The following is a 17,631-nucleotide window of genomic DNA, read 5'->3' as shown; positions in this document are numbered from 1 at the left end:
AGCATTTATTGCTCACAGATCGCATGGTGTTTTTGCAAAAGATCACAGATCGCCATTCAGCAGCATACACACCGTTATCTCTCCGTGATAGCAAAGCAGCACACTATGCCCGAGGTTGAGGAATATACAATTGGTTGGATCTGCGCCCTGACTAAAGAGCTCATCGCAGCCAAAGCGTTCCTCGACGTTCTTCACGATCCTGTTGACAACGCAGCCATCAACGATGACAACAATTACACGCTGGGTAGCATCGGGAAACACAATGTGGTCATTGCAGTCTTGCCGTACGGGCAATACGGTCTTGTCAATGCCGCGGCTGGCCTGAAAGATATGACCAGGACCTTTTCCAACCTGCGAGCTGTACTCATGGTCGGGATTGGTGGCGGCGTCCCAGGCACTGAGGATATCCGCCTGGGTGACATCGTTGTTGGATCTGTAGGTCGAAACAACAGCGGTGTCATCCAGTACGATTATGGGAGGGCAGTCCAAGGCAAGGAATTCGCTGTCACTGGTCACTTGAACCAGCCGCCTATGGCGTTTCTAACAGCCATGAGCGCTCTGCATGCTACTTATGAGATGGAAGGTCACAGTATCCAGAGCAACATCGATAAGGCCCTTCGAAAGTACAAGCGACTAGAGAAGAAATACGAACGGCCTGCTGCGTCTACAGATCGGTTGTACGAAGCGAATTTCGTCCATGGAGAAGGCGAGGGTATAGACTGCAACCAGTCTTGCGGTGATGACAACCTTCTGCACCGAGACGAAAGAGGTGACGACGAAAGCAATCCTGCCATTCATTGCGGTCTGATAGCATCGGGTAACTCTTTGATGAAAGATGCGCTTCTACGCGATAAGCTCGCAGCGAAGCATGGTATCTTGTGCTTCGAGATGGAAGCAGCCGGACTTATGAATCACTTTCCGTGTGTTGTCATCAGGGGAATCTGTGACTATTCTGATTCGCACAAGAACAATGACTGGCAGGGATATGCCGCGATGGTCGCAGCGGCCTACGCGAAGGACCTACTCCTTCAGGTAGCTCCGAGCAGCTTGCTGAAGGAGGAACGAATCGAAAGTCTTTTGCGACAATGTGAGTAACGAAACATGCGATAATTTTCGGAAGCTGATAGCGATGAATAGTGCATGACAAGGTTGAGGATATTTACCAGATAACCTCTGAAAGTAAGCGTTATATCAAGTCTCTTTCATCAAGTATCCACGATGATGCTATATCAAAATGGCTCAATGCAGCCGACCCTTCTGTCGATCATAACAAGGCTCACCAAACATGCCACCCAGGCACCGGACAATGGTTGTTAAACAACCCCCGATATCGTACCTGGAAGTCCCAAAATGGTTCGTTTCTCTGGTTAAATGGAAATTCCGGCACAGGGAAGAGTATCCTAAGCTCAATTGTCATTGAAAGCCTACGAAGTAGCCCTCCCCCCGGACTTGGCGGCTGTACAGTACTGTATTTCTACATAACGTTCACTGATAGTCGGAAACGGTCTCTTGATGCAATTCTACGATCTTTCATCAGTCAGCTCTATAGCAACCGGCAAGAGTCTCGGCATCCAATCACCTCACTATATTCAAAATACGGCTGTGGAAATAGTCAAGCAACTCTAGAACAGCTCAAATCCACCTTTCGAGAGATGATGTCAGCTATGGGAGAGGTATTCATTGTTATTGATGCACTAGATGAATATCAGAACCGGAGAACCCGGGGAGATGATCTATTCAGCTGGATACAAAGCCTTTGCAATGAGCTGGTCAATACCCATATTCTTGTCACAAGCCGTCCTGAAAGTGATATCAAGACTTTCATCGAGGCCTGGGCTGATTCAGAGAGTATCATCTCCCTCATAACAGAGAACGTGGGCAGAGATATTTCTGAGTATGTACGGGATGTCGTGAACAACTCCACAAGCTTTTGTCGCTGGCACGGCCATACATTAACCCTGGATAACATTGTCAATACTTTGACTACAAAGGCAGATGGAGTGTACAGTCCCCGAAGATTCTAATCTATAGTGAGAACAGCTAATGATCGATTTCAAGATTTCGTTGGGTCGCTCTACAATTAGAACGTTTGAAAGACTGCATCAACTCAGAGGAAGTCAATACAACACTTCAGACTCTTCCAACGACGCTTCACGAGACGTATCACCGAGCATTAAACAACCTCACAAGTACTAGAAAGAAGTACGTCATCCGAATACTGCAGTTTCTAGCCTACTCAGATATTGAACTGGAGCTCGAAGCGGCTGTCGATGCTCTCACAGTAGATGTTACAGCACCACCCGGTTCGCGTTTCACTACAGAAGATCGTATGCCGTTACCAGTTGAGATATCATCGCTTTGTTCTACATTATTCTTCGCGGTTTCTACTACACAACACAATCGATTGCTCGGCAGACCACGTTCTAGAGTAGCAGTACTGCAACTGGCTCATTCTTCCGTGAAGGATTTCATATTATCCTGTCCTAAAAACGAGTTCGATGGCTTGTTGATCGAATCTACCGCAAGGCTGACCATCATAGAAATTTGCCTCATATACTTCCTGGAAATGGATTATTCCTTGCTTCAGGAAGACCTGATACGAACACACCATCTACTGGCATTTGCCGCGGAAACCTGGAGGGACGAAGCTTGTTGCCGCGAGCCAAGGCTTGATACCTTCTCACACTTATCCATCGAGCTCTTTTCGAACGACTCGCTGTTCAAACGATGGAGAATTCTAGTTAACAAGTATCCTAAGGGCCTAATATCACTTTCCTGTTCTTCACCAGAGCAGGATCAAATGTTTTACGCAAGCTGGTCTGGGGACGAAAACTGTGTCACGGAGCTGCTAGACTCAAGCGCCACGGGGGATAAAACCACATGGAGGCTTAATCAAGCCCTCCTTGTTGCCTCCGAGTTTGGCCACTTAGGAGCCGTTATGCGTCTGCTTCGAGAAGGGGCCGATGTCAACGCTAAAGGCAGAGTGTGTAGTGTCTTGTGTTCTGCCGTCTACGGTGGCCATAAAGATGTTATTGCACTTCTGATTCAGGAAGGCGCCGATGTGGACGCGCAAGAAGGAATATATGATATTGCCAGTCAAGTTGGCCGTTTGGATATCGTCGACCTCCTCATTTCTGAAGGTGCTGATGTCAAGTCTGAGTCAGACATGGCTACGGCCCTTTATTGTGCCTCTGACCATGGCCGCCTGGATATTGTTATGTATCTGGTGGAGAAAGGTGCCGATGTCAATGCACAAACATGTAGTGGCACGGCGCTTCAGGCTGCCTCTGCTTCTGGCCATCTAGACATTGTCATATTCTTACTCGAAAAAGGGGCCGATATTGACGCGCATGTTGGAATGAACTACAACGCTCTTCAGCGGGCCTGCCGCTCTGGCCACCTGGACATTGTTAATCATCTTTTGGCCAAAGGTGCTGATGTAAATGACAAACGAGAGGAGTACAACGACCCTTTCATTGATTATCTTTATCTAAGCCAACCACGTCCTTTTCTACGGCCTGATGAAGAAAACATTGGCAGACCTCTTCATCTTGCCTCTTACTTTGGCCATTCAGATATCGTCGCACGTCTAGTAGAGGAAGGTGCTGATCTGAATGCCCGGGGAGGATGCTATGGCACTGCAACTTGCGCTGCCGCGAGCGCTGGCCATTTCAACATTGTCAAACGCCTAGTGGAGGAAGGTGCAGATATGAATAGTCCGGCGGGGCACTATGAAGATGGACATCAGGCTGCTCCCACCAGTCAACAAAGCAGAATGATCGAAATCTTTCAAAGATCAAACACTATGAAAGCTTATAATCAAAGCTTGTATTAGAAAAGGAAATACCATAGTGTTATGTATTACCCTTATTCATCATCTGAAGCTGAACCTTATAGGTAGCAGCCAACTCTGTGGTTCCACTTCAAAGGCCAACGAGCTGGCAACAGGTATTTCGAAGCATATCGAGTCGGCTTATGACACCTTCACCATACTGGCAAGCGCTGTTAGATACTAACAGAATAACATCTTTTCAGGAGGCTCAATATAGATGCCAAAGTTACATAGAAAGGCGCCACTTACATTATGGATGATAGAAAAGTACTTTATCAAATTAACTCTATTTCTTTTCTACCAACCCGCTGGTATACGTAGATTAAACATAAGTATAAAGTGCAGGCTTACCGATAGGGTGTATTATATCGTAAACTCCTTTTATTGCCATAGTCTCTGAGCTGAAATCTCTCTATAATACATATATATAGCACCATCACAGATCACCGGTGTAAATATTGAAGGTTTGTTTGATTAGAATACTTGTATTTGCTCCTTGGAAAGAAACAGCAATTATGTCGCCCGCTAGCACTGCATTTACTAGTCGATGAAAAGCCTGGCTCATTTGGATTGACTAGTACAAAGGTAAATATGTATGTGTTTGAATATTTAGCCCATGTAACGTAGCCTCCAATTCTAAAAAAGAAAAAAGAGAGAGAAAAAAAAGAAACGCATGACAAGTCGGGAACTTCTCTGTATCGTGACATTCTGTAAACATGATTCACTTCAGCCAACCTCCGTGTTGCAGCCAGTTTGCACACTCCTCACCAAGCTCCTTCTTTGCCCTCTCATCATACGCTTGACAATCCTCTTCAGACAGTACATCCTTCCATCTTGAATTCGTTCCTTTGTACACAAAGTCCTTCGCACCGTTCTCCCAAGCAACCTCAGCCTGAGGCGGCGCCGCGAGATGCGCATGCTCTTTCATCCAGTCAAACGTAGAATGCTCAACGACATCGTTGAACTTATCCTCCGGCATGTCGGGAATCTCCAAAAACTTAGCAATTCGCTTGATTCCTCCCTCTAGATCAGCCTTAAGATCGTTGAAGTGAACAAGAAGAAGATTCGGTTGGTCCCGATGCTCCCACCATCCACGAATATGACTCCAGAAAGGCCAACCAATGGAACTTGGCATATCATCCTTCACAAGCTGATCGAAAATGTCTTTGGGGTTCTCACTAGGTCGCTGAGGAGGCTTGCCTTCGAAGCCCGTGTTCTCGAAAAAGCTGTAGAAGGTATCTGTAGCGTGATACATATGGTGATGAATACTCCACACCATGTCACGACCGTCGCGTGCGATGAAGATATACTTGGCTTGGGGACTCCAGACAAGAGCATCAAGAGGGAGATGTGTCTTGAGGAAGCGGCGGTGAGTTTGGGACTCGATGAGCTCCAGCATGACGGGCTTGGGGACAATGCGCATATCGACCCACGGTGAGAGGGAGCCTGCGGGGACGGTTGGGTCACCTTGGTGGATCAGTTGTGAGACGATCTGTTGAACCCACTAATGCCCTTTTTAGCTACGTGCTGAGAGGAATGAGTGAGTCGCTTACAGTTGTGCCTGACTTGGCGTAGGTCGTGATGATGATATCATCTGGTCTGAACTTGACATCGTTCCAGATAGACGACTCCATGTGATGGTTACTCTCCTCACGAGTCTTCACCGGCATATTGCCGTTGGTTCCATTGGTTGTCGCCATGTTGATTGATCTGCGAAGTAAGACAACGAACTTGTTCACCAAACACCAAGCGAGTCCTCTTTCACATGGCCAACAGACCTCTTTTATACGCGTCAACCCAACATTTTCCAAGATCTCGTATCCCGGTCGCATGCAAGTAAGACCAAAGGATCTTCAACCCTGCTCCCCGGGTCTCGGAAGCAAAATCTCACCAACGAACTCCATTCACACCGGAACTCGCTGACAATCATCCACCGACAGCCCGAACCACGGTTCAAAAGAGTAAAGATCGTCGTAAGCTTCGTCACATGGGATGGTGCCGATGCCAAGCTAATGTACCAAAAAGGGCCATTGCAGCGCTGTCGATAGCTAATTCAGGGCTGCGGAGTCGAAATTAGCCCGTTTATGACGTAGTCAAAGAAGCCAAGTGGGAAAACGGACCCCAGATGTTGAAGCTAGATTTACATCAGCCAATAATCTCTGGAAAGGATCTCAATGGTTGCCGCATTGGCCTTGGAAATGTCTCCCACATGGGCTTTCTTCGGATAAGACTTTCTTTTGATGCATGATATTTCACCGGTTAATATGCTATTTGTCTATGCTCAACCATTCATAAGTGATAAGTGATAGCAGAGGGTTATGAAGGGCGCACTATTGGGGGCCGCGAGAATTGCAATGGAGGGTAAGCTGGCTTACCGGCTTCGATTACGTTGACCCGTGCCGCTATGCCGCTCGAGTCACCGCCGCCCGTCAGCCTTTTGAGCCACTTGCTACAATGGTCAGCATCGCGAGGTGGACCCAAGTAAGACCGTTCGCTAGCTCTCAGGCGCCAGTCAGCTCGCTAGGATCTAGTGGTCACTAGCCCCCTGAAGGCTCATGCACTTGTTCTCAGATTCAAGTCCATAGCCAGCCTTGGTGACATGAAGTCTCTAATGTCCAATGGATGGCCGAAATACACTTATTTCACTAGCGGATGAGGCATCAGTGTGACAGCAAGCAGTCGCAGACTTGAGTAGTCCGTCTTAGGACTTTTATGCGTAATTTGTCTGTGATAGGGTTTGAGGAGTCAAAAGAGACCTCAGCCTCAAGGCCACAAAGGTAAAGAACACCAAAAAAACACATACAGGCAAAATACTCGTCGCCCTGCATAATTTGTCAGTAGACTATATGAAGTTGCGAGAATCGCTCCTTGCCAGGGAGAGCTAGTGCTGATCTTAAAGAGGAGATGCTGAGATCAGCCGGGTAGGGCTGAGCCGCGCACTGTCACCGAGATACGAGATTTCGAATCCTCATCTGTAACCAGATTATAATCCATTTATATGTACTGCAAATACTTAAGATATCCTCCAAACTGGGTGTGAACCGCAATGTTAAAGAAGGTCTATATCAAGATATTAGTTTCATATTATCAACAGAAGAAGGCTGGCCCGTTCTCGCGCACGCGTCTTCATCAGAAATCAGCGGAGGTATTGGACGCACGTTGAAATTACGGGTATATTGTATAGATACAATTCCCCAAGCATGCAAAGAGTATACTCACTGTTATATGCCTCAATATTATAAAACCAACTATGATATCCTTATGGGTAAGGGATTTAATAAAGTCTATATTGTACTATGTACTTTGAATACCTATACAAAATATATCTCTTTTTGTTCTGAGTTCTCTCTTACCAGTCCTTCTAATACAGGTTTCCATCTTATAGTTTCCTTGATACTGCTATACTTAGGGTGTATATCTTTGAGGTCTAGTGGAAAAACCTGATCTAAGAGCAATTGATCTTCTTCCAACGCTATCAGAAGACGGTCATAGTCGTCAAAGAACCCCTCCAATGCACCTGGGTAGCTTAGAAGGTCACTGTCAGCCCATCTCACCTCGCAGTTTGCTAGGTGGTCGAGTAGGGCCCAAAGATGGTGCAGGCTCTGAAGGATAGGCCTGCCCCCTGTAATCGTCCCAAACACTCCTCCCAACTCGCGCGACTTCTCCATAAGATCTTCTAGAACCTTTCTCACGTCCCGTGGAAATTGATACCACCACAGAATGCGAATGTGGTCTGACACCTGCAAGGCACTCTTTGTCCATTCTCGAACTGTCGTATGTAAGTCATGAGCCTTGTGCCAGAAGTTCACGAGATTTGGAAGTTGCTTCTGTAGCTCTGAATCATCCTCTAACATTTTCCTGGTTTCCAAGCTTAAGAAAGGAATCCAGCTTCTCCAACTTGGGTGCGTTGTCTCGGTCTTGTCTGCGAGGGAATAGTCGCAACTTTGGCCCTCGGTTGATAAAATTTCTTCCGTACGTTTCAAGTCTGACCTTGTGAGCTCGAGGACTTGGTTCCTCCACTTTGCTACGAACTCAATCATTTCGACCGCAAGAGGTGTGAACCGTAGATAGCGATGCAGGTCACCTGGCTTAAGGATCTCAGCGGGCCTGGACTCAGGTGTTGGACAGACTATAGCTGCGACACAAGAGCCGATCAGGCGATATTTTCGGCTATCAGAAGTCTGCTGTGCCAAGAACAAAGCAGTACACCCCTCGACTCGGATCAGATGAACATCTGCGTTGGAGACTGTACACTTCAATGCCCATGCAAAACTCCTAATGGCAAGTTTGACACCATCCTTCAGATTCCAGAACCCTGTGAAATACTCGCCGTCTGCCCATTGATCAAGCTCCCAGCGAACAGTAAGAACAGACTCAAACGAAGAATCGAGTTGTAAAACTGTCTCTATCCTGGTTGTAAGAAAGCCCGATTTAGCGTCTACCATTTTACAAGATTTTGCTCCTAGGTCGCACACTGAGTTCCTGTCATGAGGCCAGCCACCTATGATACGTATTGTACAACAGTCAAAAAGTGCTTCCCGCTTAAGAAGACATTTGCTGTCTAGTTCGATCTGTTCGACTTGTCTGTAGATGCCTTCAGAAGCTTGAAGCGGTACATCTGTATCCCAAAAAGGGACCCAAGGCGGAATCCCATACTCATTGTTGCAATATCGGTGGTCTTTAACAAACCAGTTCCTATCCCAGTAGGGGTTGGCGTGCTGAATAATATCGCAACAATGGCCATTTTGCATGAGGTATGCAGCGACTCCAATGTAAACCTCACGGACCGTCAGTTCGTAGTCAGGACTGAGCTCTGAAGCCTGATCGTTGCTAATAAGACCTAGTAACCCAAATATCTTGTCACGTAGGTCTGTGACACGACAGACACTGGTTGCGGCAAGAAGATCTCTCAGGTCCAAAGGGGCCTGCTCTGCGTTGGACCTGGCCTTTCCAGCAAATCGCACCCACGAAGGAACATTGACACCTTGTTCGTACAGCTGCGACATGGACTCGTTGGTAACCTTGAGTGAGGCCTCTCCACAATGTATAGTAATGGATTGAGCGAGCAGAAGCTCTTGGACAACCCATAACCGAGCGAAGTAGGGCCTTCCGAAGAATTTATTGAGAACGGAAATGTTGCTTGTTTTCCCATGAAACAGGATTTCACATATGCCATTCACTTGAATATCATGTAACAAAGCCATGGCTTCCGTCCCTGTCGAGTCGTCTCCACATTCCATCTCTCCTACGTATGCATGAACAGCAGTTGCTTTGGAGTATATGGTCTTCATCAAGCCGACCTGGTGCGACCTTTCTGACGGAGATAACTGGTTAATGCATATGGAATCGACCCATAGTAGAACTGACTGGTGTTTCTGGCGCAGGCTTCGCAAGGCCCGATCACAGTTTCGTGTAATGCGCATAACCTTCTGTTCTCCATCGAGGAATATCAGATTCGAAGGTGAGGCATCACCATTATCATCTGCCCAAGTATAGGACAGTGCTGAATATGGAGGACATGTTTCTTGCTCCCACGGTACCTGGAAAAGCCGCCCACTGAGTGTATCGAGCCTGCTGCCGGGTGATAGTTCCAGTAGTCGAATCCAGGAGCCCTTGGGTAGATCAGTGTAGACGTAAGGGTTTCCCTATCAAATTTGATTAGCATGTTGATAGTTTATAAGGGTAAATAATATCTTACCTCTCTTTGAGCTTCGCTTTGAAACGAAGTCTGCATGTTTGGACGGTAGCTGTAGAATTCCCTGTCTCCAGTCGCTGCCTTCACAAGGGTCGCTTCAACAGTCTCGGGGTATTGAACGCAATGTGGCCATGACAGTGGCTGAACCTCAGCTCTAAGCCAGCCTTCCCATGGATCAACCTGTTGCTTTTGTTGTGATAGTTCAAAGTCCTCGATTAATCCGCAGGAGAGACAGGTCCTCATGAACGCCTCGTTGGCCGGTAGCAACAAAAAGTCATGCCTTTTACAACTTTGTTCTTGCTGGTCCATAGCGACAAACTTGGGATGGATGACTGTGGTTACTCAAGGTTACGACGGTCGCTGGTCTGGGAGATGAGGGGAATTTAATGTAGAGGAGTGTGGCTGTGTCAGACAAGGCAGACTTCCTGCATGATTCCCATTCTACCTCCAGCCCCCGCTGAATTACACAGCAATCTACTGTGCAACAGTCAAGTGAAGGTAGAGTAGCTTGGCAGCATCGTTTTTGGTCAATTTATCTTGCTGGGATGCTACTGGAGAGGACGTGAGCATCTAGGTGCAACGAGATGCAGCACGCACTGATTGGTTGATCTGCAGCCTCTTACCTAGCTAGGGTTGGCTTTGCTGAAATCGCTAATGTTTTCGTTTCAACAAAGACTTTTATCTGTACCTGTAAAACAGGATATTGCATAAATTATACCATAGGGTGACTTGTATTGCTGTTTCATAGGAATAAGAATTGGCCTGTTTGCGTAATGTGGCGCATAATTGAGCCTCGCGAAATGATCAGCTGGCATGCTTTCAACCCAGCACTGCCTCAGCATCATAGAGAAAAGACAAATGTCATAGACTACAGTTATCGCGAAGCATTATCTTGGGGTTACAGAGTCTCAAAGGTAGTATGTTCCCGACGAATCATTCTATGCTAACAGCTCGTTTTTCGCTGAATTTGCTGACAGGTGCCTGACTGTCGCTGCAGCCATTGCGAGAGACGACCGTTCATCTGAATGGGTTTATCAAATATTGGGCGCGCCTATCATTTATTATCTGAATAGCTTTGCTGCCCATTTGATTCCTCATAATAATCCATCGGACTGATCACCTTCTGTTTGCAGTTCAATTTCGACCTGATAATACTATCTTCCGACTTAGTGATTGAGGTCAAGCAGCTAGTTTCTAGTCATGACAATAATTCCAATGCTATCTCGACAATCAAATGTTATAAGTTATACCTGGAGACAATCTTGTACTTGTCCAAGGAACAATAGTCGCATCCAAGTTATGTCGGTAGCCCACCAGAGATCAGATCTAAGGGTTAATGGCAAGATACCCTATCTCTACCACATAGGCAACGGACAAAACACTGTCCTTTTCTATTATCGTTATATTTGCTCAGTGACTCACATTGAATCCTTCCGTTCTTCATTATCGCTTATTGGCTCAATCTGAAAGGTACCTAACATTCTGGGGATAGCGTCACTTCTCCACCAGCGGACATTTTCAAGTCCGCCGCGCCCTCTGACAACTTTGCTGACATAAAACAAGGCCGTGAGACTCGTTTTGGTCAGTATTTCTTTGAGATTATCCTCCAGGCACATATTAACTTCGTATCGTACCTATCACTTTGTCTGATCTTTGAAAATGGCGGTCCCTCAAAGACATACCCCTCCAATGGAAGAGTTGCGCCAATTCTACGTCGGCAAAAGCATCCATGATGTTCCCAAGCCCGCAGTCATACTAGACAGAGCCAGGATCAACCGCCATTGTCAGTCCATGCTCAATGCCGTTGAAACTCTCGGTCTCGGTTTTCGAGCGCATGTGAAGACTCATAAGGTCAGATACACCAAGTTCGCATGAGTCCCCACGCTAACAAATTTCAGACAATAGAGGCAACACATCTCCAAGTCGGCCAAGGAAGTGGCGATGTCAAGCTCATTGTATCAACTCTAGCGGAGATTGAGCATCTCCTACCTCTCCTCAAAGAGTATAGAAATGCAGGTCGGCGTCTTGATATCCTCTACGGCCTTCCTTTACCCCGCTCGCAAATCTCACGACTGGCAGCACTTGGCGCCGAGTTGGGGCAAGGGAGCATCTCTGTGCTTATCGATCACCCATCCCAGCTCGATTCTGTCAAAACGTTCTCGCGACATGCCAAGTTTCCCGCGAGAGTGTTCCTCAAGGTCGACACGGGGTATCATCGTGCAGGATTACCGCCAACAGCTATGAACAAGAACGGTCTCATTGAGGTACTTGCACAGCTTGAGGCCAATGGTGAGGCTGAGTTGCTCGGACTGTACTCCCATAGTAGTTTAAGCTACAAGGACACAACTGCCGAGCAAGCCATGGCGAACCTTGAAGGAGAGATTCAGGGCTGCCTTGACGCAGTCAACGCCCATGCTCGGCTCTTCTCCAAGGACAAAGAGCTTGTCATCAGCGTTGGGGCATCTCCCCAGGTAACAGCAGTTGAGAACCTTGTTACGTCACAAGGGGACTTGCCACCAGCAGCTCAGTCTCTACGCAAGTCAATAAAAGCTCTCACAATGGGGAATCCTGGTGGACTTCAGACCAGGCTCGAGCTTCACGCTGGTGTATACTCGATCCTTGACATGCAACAAGTATCAACCAACTCGAGGAGAGAACTGGGATCCTTTGAAGAGGAGATTGCTATTTCCATCATTGCTGAAGTTTGCAGTGTCTACAATGACAATGAGAGGTCGCAGCCTGAAGCATTGGTTGCTGTTGGATGTCTTGGACTTGGCCGCGAACCGTGCGCCGCATACCCAGGTTGGGGGGTCATCAGTCAATCGTCTTATAAAAAGACATCCGATAATGCTAGACGTTTGATCATTAATAGAATCAGCCAGGAACACTCCATCGCGGCATGGGAACACGCTGACGGCGAGGATATGTACTCTTTGCCCCCGGTGCCGTTGGAGGTTGGACAGGATGTCGTCATATTCCCGAACCATGCTTGCGTTGCCGGAGCTTTGTATGGATGGTATCTCATCGTTGAATCTTCGGAAGGAGATACGACTAAGATTGTTGACGTATGGGTTCGAGCTAGTGGATGGTAGAGAAGTACAGACATCGATATAATAACCTTGCATAGACTCTAGATATCTCGTCCTGGACAATAAGCACCCTGATCTCTATGCTGCGCATTCGGTGGTCCTTTACTGCCTCAGGCTCTCTTCAAAGAGCTTCTGCAACCTCGCACCCTCACTATCAGCAACCTGGCCATGCGTTCTGACACTCCCGTAAGGGTGATATGGATATGGACTGTACATGTCAGCAATACGTAACTAAAGCTCAATTCATGGAATCCACCTACCCATACTCGGGTACAAAAGTGATGAGATCACTATCCTTGCTTCGCGCCTTAACAATACGTAGCCAGAGCCTCTCAAAGAAGTCTCGCTCCTCTTTGAACACAGGGTCTTCTGGCTCGGGACACTGTGAGGACTGAGTCGCTCCAATGCGAGCATGAATATGGGTGACCTAGATACTGTGAGTAACGGTTCGAGGTAACTGGGGAGGAATTATCGTACTCTTGGGATAAGGAGATCAAGAATCTCTTTGTCTTCCTCACCAAGGTCTAGAAGTCTTTCGCAGACGACAACCCAGTGAGAGACATCTGCCGTCACTCGAAGCCTTGCACCTCATCAGCCTACAACCTCGAAGCCATTGTAGTATAACCTTACTCTGGGACCTTAGGCAGGATATATTTGGCAGCATACGGCGTGAATAAAGATCGATTTCGATGCGTCTCATGGCTGACGAGGCCCGTGAGACCCAGCTCTTTGTCGATGGCGAGGGTCTTCTTGTAGAAGTAAACTGATTCGTCAAGACTCCAGTAATCCCTACTATCGTAAGCCTTGAATGGAACCCTCGGGAAAATTGGACTCACCCTCCGGATTGGGCGTTGATCTTGACAGGCTTCAGGATCTTTGCGCGCTCGAGGTTCTGGCGGTAAATATCAAGGTGAACATCTGGCGTGAGATCTCTAGGCCTACCGCCAACGTATCCCGCCCATGCTGTATGTGGTCTTACAAAAGTCAGCCATCGTCGCAGACTTGTGATGAGCAACTTACAGCACAGTGGCTTCCAGGCCAACATCATCCAAGATCTTTCGCAATTGCTCAAGGTTGTCGGCATCACGATCTGTGATATCAACTTCAACACCAGCTACATCAAGTTAGTATCTGCATACACCAGCTTCTACGCGTGAAACTCACCATAGCCTTGCTTCTTGAGATCAGGAAACCATGGGATCCAGTTCTCAAAGTCCTTTCCAGACTCGACACCCCAGACTGTTCGGAATCGCTTGATGACAACCATTTCAAACTCTGCAGACAGGAATAAAAAAATGAACTGAGAAAATAAAGAAAGAGACTTGCGATAACTGCGTAACTGCGTTTAATTTAAATCGGCCTTCTACCCGTCAATTTCCAAGGCTCCCAAAAGAGGATCTTCACCCCGCCGGGGAGAATTGCCTTAAATGGACATGCTTATAATTATAGTGGGTCAGCAAAGGTCTGGCCAAATATGTCTATGGCCTATGCGTGAACTCCAACGTCTATTCATGTAAGACGGAAGCAAGATGCATTGGCGAGGCCTGAGAAATTGTCGATGAGCGATTCTTTGACGCAGTGAAGAAAACATGAAGCCTTTTGTTACTTTGCACCTATAGACCTTCAACAACATCGTCACGGCTCCGGCCAGTCAGGTATTTGTCAAGTCAAGATTCATTGTCGGTCATCATTGTCCAAATAGATGAGTAACTGAATGGATAAAAACGGAACAATTTCTTGGACCAGGAGATCTATACCTTTTGTTCCATGGGATCTTGGTGTATGGATACAACAAAGAATCCGTTCCGGGTAGTTGCCCGTGTCCTCCTTCGCACACCGCCTCACATGATCCGAAAGAATCATGTCATGTGTTGAGCCAACCACTCAACAAACATCTGAGGATTCTCTTGGAAGTGCGTGTAACCCTTCATACGAACTGTTCCATCAACCCAATGCAATCGCTTATCCTCAACAGGGATTCTGTCATACATGGTTTGTACATCGCTCTCCTTTGTCAGAATATCGTTGCGTACAGAGTAAATGAATGTTGGGATACGGACACTCCCCATGATTGGTATAGGAGAGAGCTCGTCAATGTCGAAACTTGATTGAATCTTGACCAATCTGTTTACCTCGTCGAAGTGGTCGTCAAGACTAGTGATCTCGAGGGCCCTTTCGACAAAAGGTCGATACGAGAGTGGTTCCGGTACGAGTAAACAGCGGACATCCTTGAATATTTCTGGCCGACGGTGAATGGCAAAAAAGGTCGCTATACCGCCAAGACAACGACTGAAGAGGCCAACAGTCATGTCTTTGGTATCCTCTCGGCTGCGGACATAGTTCAACGAGCCAACTACATCCCTGGACTCGAAGTGCCCAGTACCGGAAATGCCACCGTTGGCCTGTCCGCTGTTACCGAAATTACGCATGTCATAAGCGAGTACGTTGTAGCCAGCTTCGTGCAATATCTTCAAGTCGGGAATGAAGTTAAGTTCGAAATCATTGCCAGTCATGGAGCCGCCGAGGAAGGCCTTCCAGGGCTCGAGGTGAGCGGGGAATCCCGATCGGTTGCAGCGAAGCGGGTGATTAACGATAATAAGCTTGTTCGAGCCAGGTCTTGGGATATACCAGGCCTCAAGGGTAATGCCATCTTCGCTTGGAAAGAAGACATCCTGGTACTCAAGGCCGGCCTCGCTAGGTCGATGGAGTAGAGGCGTGGGTATGTCATTACGCAGAGGGGCAGCGAGACTTCGAAGGTAGCTCTGGATTTCTTCAGGTGTCATTCTGACGACTAGTCACTCGAATACTCCGGTGTTCCAAGAATATGACGAGGGTTTTGGTTTAAAATTTGTAAGTAAGCTGAGAAACTCGGCGGACTTCTTGAATTGCAAGAATATGGAAAGAAGAAGTATAGCAACCTAGAGCACATTCAGATATATATCAGGTAAAACATCACGTACCAGATACTTGTAAGCTATACTATTCTGTAGGAAGGATTCTTACAGACTTAGGCTAATACGATCATGATTATGGGGTAATATTGTTGTGTAGCATTGGTGCTTACTGCAGGATCAAAACCGGTGAGTGTAGACACGTTAGCGTAGTCACTGACCCTATGAGATCGTTCCTCTTATCGCACTTGAACGCTTCTAGCGTTCTGACATAAGCTCATTGTTCTCACTGCATATCCGGAGAATGCCAAGATTCCCGAGTGGCCAGTCAACGATGGACGAGCTGTTATGGTGCGAGAAGTTCCGTATCACGGATACCTAGGCAATACAGCCATTTCTTAGTTCTTGCGAGAACACAAACCATTTCAAAGCTACACTGGCTGAATGTAGCCTAGGGCTTTGTCTTTAGTAATGTGAAGCCTTCATATATAAGACGGGTATGCATGAAACGACCGGAGACGACCCGACCGGCATGACTACGTCATCACCCCAGGCTTCAAGCAGGGCATTCCTTCCAGGATCGATGAGTTGAATTGTGCCACGATAACTAATTTGATATTACATCTTTCAGCAGGTCAAACATCATCCCCAGGGCGGGGAAAATTGCCTGAAATGGGCATGCTGATCACTTTGGTGGGGGAGCTCCACCCTTCGCAATGTATTGTTTCCGGATCGGAGAAAATAAGGAAAACGTTCCGGACACCACAGCGGATCTCTGATTGTCTCATTTTCCTAGACGATTTTGTAATATAGGTATACGTGCTGAATCTGCCTACTCACTCGGAGTGCTTCTCAGCAGCAGACTGACACCATCTGTAGGAAGACCCATCGCGTCGTCCCTCATACGTTTCTAGTCGCTGTCAAGGCCGTGACCTCCCGCGCTTAAGACCTCTCTCAGTTCACAATACCTGCTGATCCAGACCCGCCTTCTTCATCGCTCCTTTCAGCCGTGAAATCTCGCATCTAAGATCTTCATTCTCACTCTCAACCTTCTCGAGCTTGACATTCAGCTCTTCTGTTTGCTCTTGAGCCCCAACGCCAAGTTCTTCAATAATCTTGACTACTCGCCAAAGCCGCATGACGACAATCAGAGAAGCGACCTCCTCGATGATACCGCGGAGTGCGACATCTGTGATGAAGCCTGCGATGACGATGAAGGCGTCGAAGCAATGAAACCAAGAGTTGAAGTATCTGGACAAGTCAGCCATGAGGTCTGGGTGAGATAGGGACAGGACTAACCTCCAGCCGAATGCCCAGACAGAGGCAATGAGTTCGACAACGAATAGGCATGAGAATACCAGGCTTATAGAGCCGAGAATCTCTAACGCCAAGTCCCAGTCTGAGCCCTTCTTGCCTTGCTCACACTTGAACAGGTTGAGAATGAAGTCTGTGGCTGTGAGTTTCTTGCTCATCAACATACCTAATTTACTCACCAGCGATCATGCTAAGAACATCGAGCGACACCAGCATCAGAACAGAGTAATGTCCGGCTTTCGACGAAAGAAATTGCGCAGTCTTTTGCTTCGTACTCCTCACACTCCATTCATCACCTCTGAAAGGATGAGAATGCCAATGCTGGATGTTCAAGGACGGAAGTCTTCTCTTGCCCCGTTGCAGAAGCGGCTGTTCCTCGAGCGAGCTCCCCGCATGCTGAATAATTGTTGACGACATGTCGCTACTGATGGAAGCAGTGCATTTGGAGAGGGAAATGGGGGAGACGCGTCTTCCTGACAGGGCAGGAAATGTTGAGTTCACGGTATGCCGCTTTATCCGCACAACGACGTCATCGGTCTTATCTTATCTTATTTCACAACATAACCTGTACACATCGCGATAAAATCACCGTTTCGCGCGTCGCAGGAGAAAGTAAGTCCATTGGGGCTAAAAGTTTCTTGAACCTTTGAATACTTAAGTATACGTTCTTTCTTTCTTTCTTATAACTGTATTAAAATACTCTTTGATTGATTGATGGATGGATGGATGGAGCCTATAATATTTCCACGAGATTTATCAGGTCAACATAGTGGCTCGCGCACTTCTCATTCATTCTTAAGCATCCACATC

At 47.2% G+C, this 17,631-nt stretch overlaps 7 protein-coding genes; 2 read left to right on the top strand and 5 right to left on the bottom strand.

Moving 5' to 3' along the window:
• Nucleotides 1-105: 105 nt before the first annotated feature.
• On the top strand, nt 106-3,835 carry FFUJ_05480 (uncharacterized protein; the record flags this gene model as incomplete). XM_023578696.1 has 3 exons in its annotated part: nt 106-1,087; nt 1,138-2,002; nt 2,059-3,835. 3 exons carry the CDS (start codon nt 106-108, stop codon nt 3,833-3,835), a joined length of 3,624 nt encoding a protein of 1,207 aa, XP_023431663.1.
• A 718-nt stretch (nt 3,836-4,553) lies between these two features.
• On the bottom strand, nt 4,554-5,532 carry FFUJ_05479 (related to N-hydroxyarylamine sulfotransferase; the record flags this gene model as incomplete). XM_023578694.1 has 2 exons in its annotated part: nt 4,554-5,336; nt 5,386-5,532. 2 exons carry the CDS (start codon nt 5,530-5,532, stop codon nt 4,554-4,556), a joined length of 930 nt encoding a protein of 309 aa, XP_023431662.1.
• Nucleotides 5,533-7,143: 1,611 nt separating this feature from the next.
• FFUJ_05478 (related to heterokaryon incompatibility protein het-6) lies at nt 7,144-9,836 on the bottom strand (the record flags this gene model as incomplete). XM_023578693.1 has 2 exons in its annotated part: nt 7,144-9,477; nt 9,531-9,836. The coding sequence occupies 2 exons, from the start codon at nt 9,834-9,836 to the stop codon at nt 7,144-7,146; spliced, it is 2,640 nt and encodes an 879-aa protein (XP_023431661.1).
• A 1,350-nt stretch (nt 9,837-11,186) lies between these two features.
• On the top strand, nt 11,187-12,619 carry FFUJ_05477 (related to alanine racemase; the record flags this gene model as incomplete). XM_023578692.1 has 2 exons in its annotated part: nt 11,187-11,378; nt 11,426-12,619. The coding sequence occupies 2 exons, from the start codon at nt 11,187-11,189 to the stop codon at nt 12,617-12,619; spliced, it is 1,386 nt and encodes a 461-aa protein (XP_023431660.1).
• A 253-nt stretch (nt 12,620-12,872) lies between these two features.
• Nucleotides 12,873-13,883, bottom strand: FFUJ_05476 (uncharacterized protein; the record flags this gene model as incomplete). XM_023578691.1 has 6 exons in its annotated part: nt 12,873-13,043; nt 13,094-13,196; nt 13,247-13,405; nt 13,453-13,554; nt 13,637-13,730; nt 13,781-13,883. 6 exons carry the CDS (start codon nt 13,881-13,883, stop codon nt 12,873-12,875), a joined length of 732 nt encoding a protein of 243 aa, XP_023431659.1.
• Nucleotides 13,884-14,475: 592 nt separating this feature from the next.
• Nucleotides 14,476-15,399, bottom strand: FFUJ_05475 (gibberellin synthesis family protein; the record flags this gene model as incomplete). Its single annotated transcript, XM_023578690.1, has 1 exon — nt 14,476-15,399. The coding sequence occupies one exon, from the start codon at nt 15,397-15,399 to the stop codon at nt 14,476-14,478; it is 924 nt and encodes a 307-aa protein (XP_023431658.1).
• A 1,067-nt stretch (nt 15,400-16,466) lies between these two features.
• Nucleotides 16,467-17,238, bottom strand: FFUJ_05474 (uncharacterized protein; the record flags this gene model as incomplete). XM_023578689.1 has 2 exons in its annotated part: nt 16,467-16,954; nt 17,001-17,238. 2 exons carry the CDS (start codon nt 17,236-17,238, stop codon nt 16,467-16,469), a joined length of 726 nt encoding a protein of 241 aa, XP_023431657.1.
• Between the last annotated feature and the right edge of the window lie 393 nt (nt 17,239-17,631).

This window comes from Fusarium fujikuroi, chromosome FFUJ_chr06, assembly GCF_900079805.1.
Source record: "Fusarium fujikuroi IMI 58289 draft genome, chromosome FFUJ_chr06".
NCBI classification, from domain to species: domain Eukaryota; kingdom Fungi; phylum Ascomycota; class Sordariomycetes; order Hypocreales; family Nectriaceae; genus Fusarium; species Fusarium fujikuroi.
The sequence above is the reverse complement of the archived record's forward strand: the minus strand, read 5'-3'. Positions and strand labels throughout refer to the sequence as shown.